We start from the raw sequence: 2805 nt of genomic DNA on the forward strand, positions 1-2805 counted from the left end.
AGTTTCCACTTACAGTCTAGAAGATGATAAAACAGGAGCAACAAAGGAAGGCTAAAAAGACACAGATGGAAACATACAAAGCCTGTTGTATGGAAACCCTGGGAAGATGACAACGAATTAAAACAGGTGGAATTCTATAATCTCCCGTGTATTTTCTCAATTCCGAAAAAAAAAAAAAAAAAAAAAAAGATTTGAAGCAGCAGCGAGGGAAAGCCCACAATACATCATAACATACTGGGCTAGCAGCCAAGAGAGGATCAGGGAGAGCGCTGAAGTGTGCTAAAGGTCTTTGGCATCTAACCAGCTCGGGACTGTCGGGGAGGTGACCACGCCTGGGGCGGCGCGCTGGGCCCGGGTGGCCGATCCTACCGGCTGGAGCTCGACCTGCCCTCCGCCCCGGGCCGGGCCCACACCGCGGAGCCCGGCGCGCCGGGGGAAGGAGTTTCTGACGCACCCGCCTCCCCGCCGCTTCCTGTCCCGCTCGGGGAACCGCCTCCTGCCGTGTCCCGGGACAGCGCTCAGCGCCGCAGCCCCTGGAGGTCCCCTGCAGTGCCACCTGCACCATGCAGTCCCGCCTCCTCCTCCTCGGAGCCCCGGGCGGCCTCGGCGAGGTGGCCTCGCGGCGCGTGCGGCTGCTCCTGCGGCAGGTGGTGCGCGGCAGGCCGGGCGGGGACCGGCAGCGGCTGGAGGTCAGACTGATGCACGCCGGGGTGACCGACTCAGGTAACTGGGCCTGCCGGCTTCGCTGCTGCCACCTCCCCTCGCTGCTGTGTGATGTGGGGCAAAGCGCTGGCGCCCCCTGGGCTCCACTCTGAAACCTGAGGGGTCTGGAATAAGGTCTCTGATGTCTAGAACACTGCTTTCTTCTACCACTGGAGATTTTACCACAAGAATCCCAACTTAGATTGGAGGGCACTCAAAGGGTCTATGCAGCAGCCTTTGGGGGCTGTTAAACCCCGTGCTTGACCTTGATCTTTGACTCCCAAGGGCTCGGTAGCTGGTTTTGTGTCATGAGTCAACTAGGGTTTGTGATGGCATAGACACGTATACATTCTTGTTGGAGAATCTGTGTCCATGGACCTTCCCAAGTTTAACAGAAGACGCAGTTTCAAGCATTCTTAGAACTGAAAGTCGTAAATTAAGTTAAAACCCTAGACTATAGTTGGAATGAATGAGTAGAAAGAAAAAAAGAAAAAAAGCGCCTTGCTGACTATCACACAGTGACATTGCAATTCAAAACCTGCCTTTCCCCGATTATAACTTTAGAGTATTTACTTGTTTTCCATTCTGTTACTCACTTTTCGATTGTGTGACAGAATACAAAAACATCCTGAAACAAGGAAGGATTTCTTTTGGCTCACAGTTTCAGATGTTTCGGTATATGCTTGCTGCCTCTATTGCAATGGCCTTTGTTAACTCAGAAAATCATGGTTGCAAGCAGGCTTAGCGGTGAAGCTGCCCTCTCAGGGACGCAGAGACAGGCATCAGGGATACGACCTACTTTTCAAAGACAGGTTCTACGTTCTCTAACCTCCCTGTGCGTCATCTCCAGATAATGTCATCTCACCAGTTTTGAGCCCATTAATCCACCAGTTTGTGGATCTACGAGGTTTTGGAGTTTATATGTCCAAATGATAAAACACTTATGTCGTTAAGGGCAGAAGTCAAGGGTAGAATGTGGCATAATCGGGGGTTTGGAATTGAACAGTTTTGGGTGGCATCCATTTTTGTACTCTCTAGCTATCAGAGCCAAGAGTAAGCATATAGAACATTTAAATTGAAAAAATTTAAATTAAAAACTTTTTATGAAGATTGTTCTCCTTACTGTACTACATGCTGGTTGTAAAAACATTAGAAACACTTATGGGTAGATCTGAAAACTGTTATATAGGTAGTACAGGGTAGTTTTAAATGTCCTCAGTTTCGTGTTATATCCAACAAAGGATAGGTCTGGTTTCATGTGTGAGGCATGGGCATGCTGTGGACAACATACCAACTTCTTAGACTCAGTGGTTGACTCTGGCAGGCCAGGCCAGAAGAAGTGCAATGTGCTAACCTGACTTGCCTTGCTATAACAAAGATTGTAACACTGAGGCTTTGAGAACTCTGGGTAAATGAAGTTGTGAGTTTACCAGAGATCTGGGCATAAGTAAGAGCCCTTATGACAAAATAGAAGGCAAACTGTTGGCTCTCCAGGTTAAGGCTTTCAAGGTTAGAGTGGCACGTCTGGAATCAGGTCATAAGCAGACAGATGTAATAGCACAGAAAGCAGCAGCCTATGATGGACTAGCGTGGATGCTGGGAAGACTGTCAGCTGTGCTCCGGCATGTGACCACCCTCACCGTGTTCTCTGCTTGTAAGCTGGTAGTTGCTTCCTAGCAGTGTGACAGAACAACAGAGTGCATGAAAAACAGATGCAGGTCATGTGCTTTTCTTCTCTTGCACTGTATGCCTGATGGTCTTGGTGCCTGTTAAGACTTTGTACCTAACAAGCATTAGGTGGCTTACTAGGTTAAAGTTCATGGAGAGTGTTTTTGTGAGAGGTTTCGACTGCTTTGCTGGCTTTCAAGATAGCACCTTTACTAGGCCTGATATAAAGGAAAAGAGGTCATTTATGTCAAAAAGTAAAAAGAAGCTGGGCAAGGTGTCTCACACCTTTAATCCTGGCATTGTGAGTTCAAGGCCAGCCTGGTCTATTAGAGAGTTCCAGGCTAGCCAAGAACAACCAGTAAAATGGTTGTCTGAACCACCCCCAAACACACACACACACACACACACACACACACACACACACACACACACACA

At 48.5% G+C, this 2805-nt stretch overlaps 1 protein-coding gene across 1 annotated transcript in view; it reads left to right on the forward strand.

Moving 5' to 3' along the window:
- The first annotated feature begins 469 nt into the window (after positions 1-469).
- Vwa8 (von Willebrand factor A domain containing 8) overlaps positions 470-2805 on the forward strand; it is a 355260-nt gene continuing 352924 nt past the window's right edge. The window contains exon 1 of the mRNA XM_055609598.1: positions 470-723. Coding sequence (XP_055465573.1) covers positions 564-723 — 160 coding nt within the window. The 5' untranslated portion in view covers positions 470-563. The remainder of the gene's footprint in view (positions 724-2805) is intronic.

Source organism: Psammomys obesus, unplaced genomic scaffold, assembly GCF_907164565.1.
Source record: "Psammomys obesus unplaced genomic scaffold, mPsaObe1.curated_primary_1811, whole genome shotgun sequence".
NCBI lineage: Eukaryota > Metazoa > Chordata > Mammalia > Rodentia > Muridae > Psammomys > Psammomys obesus.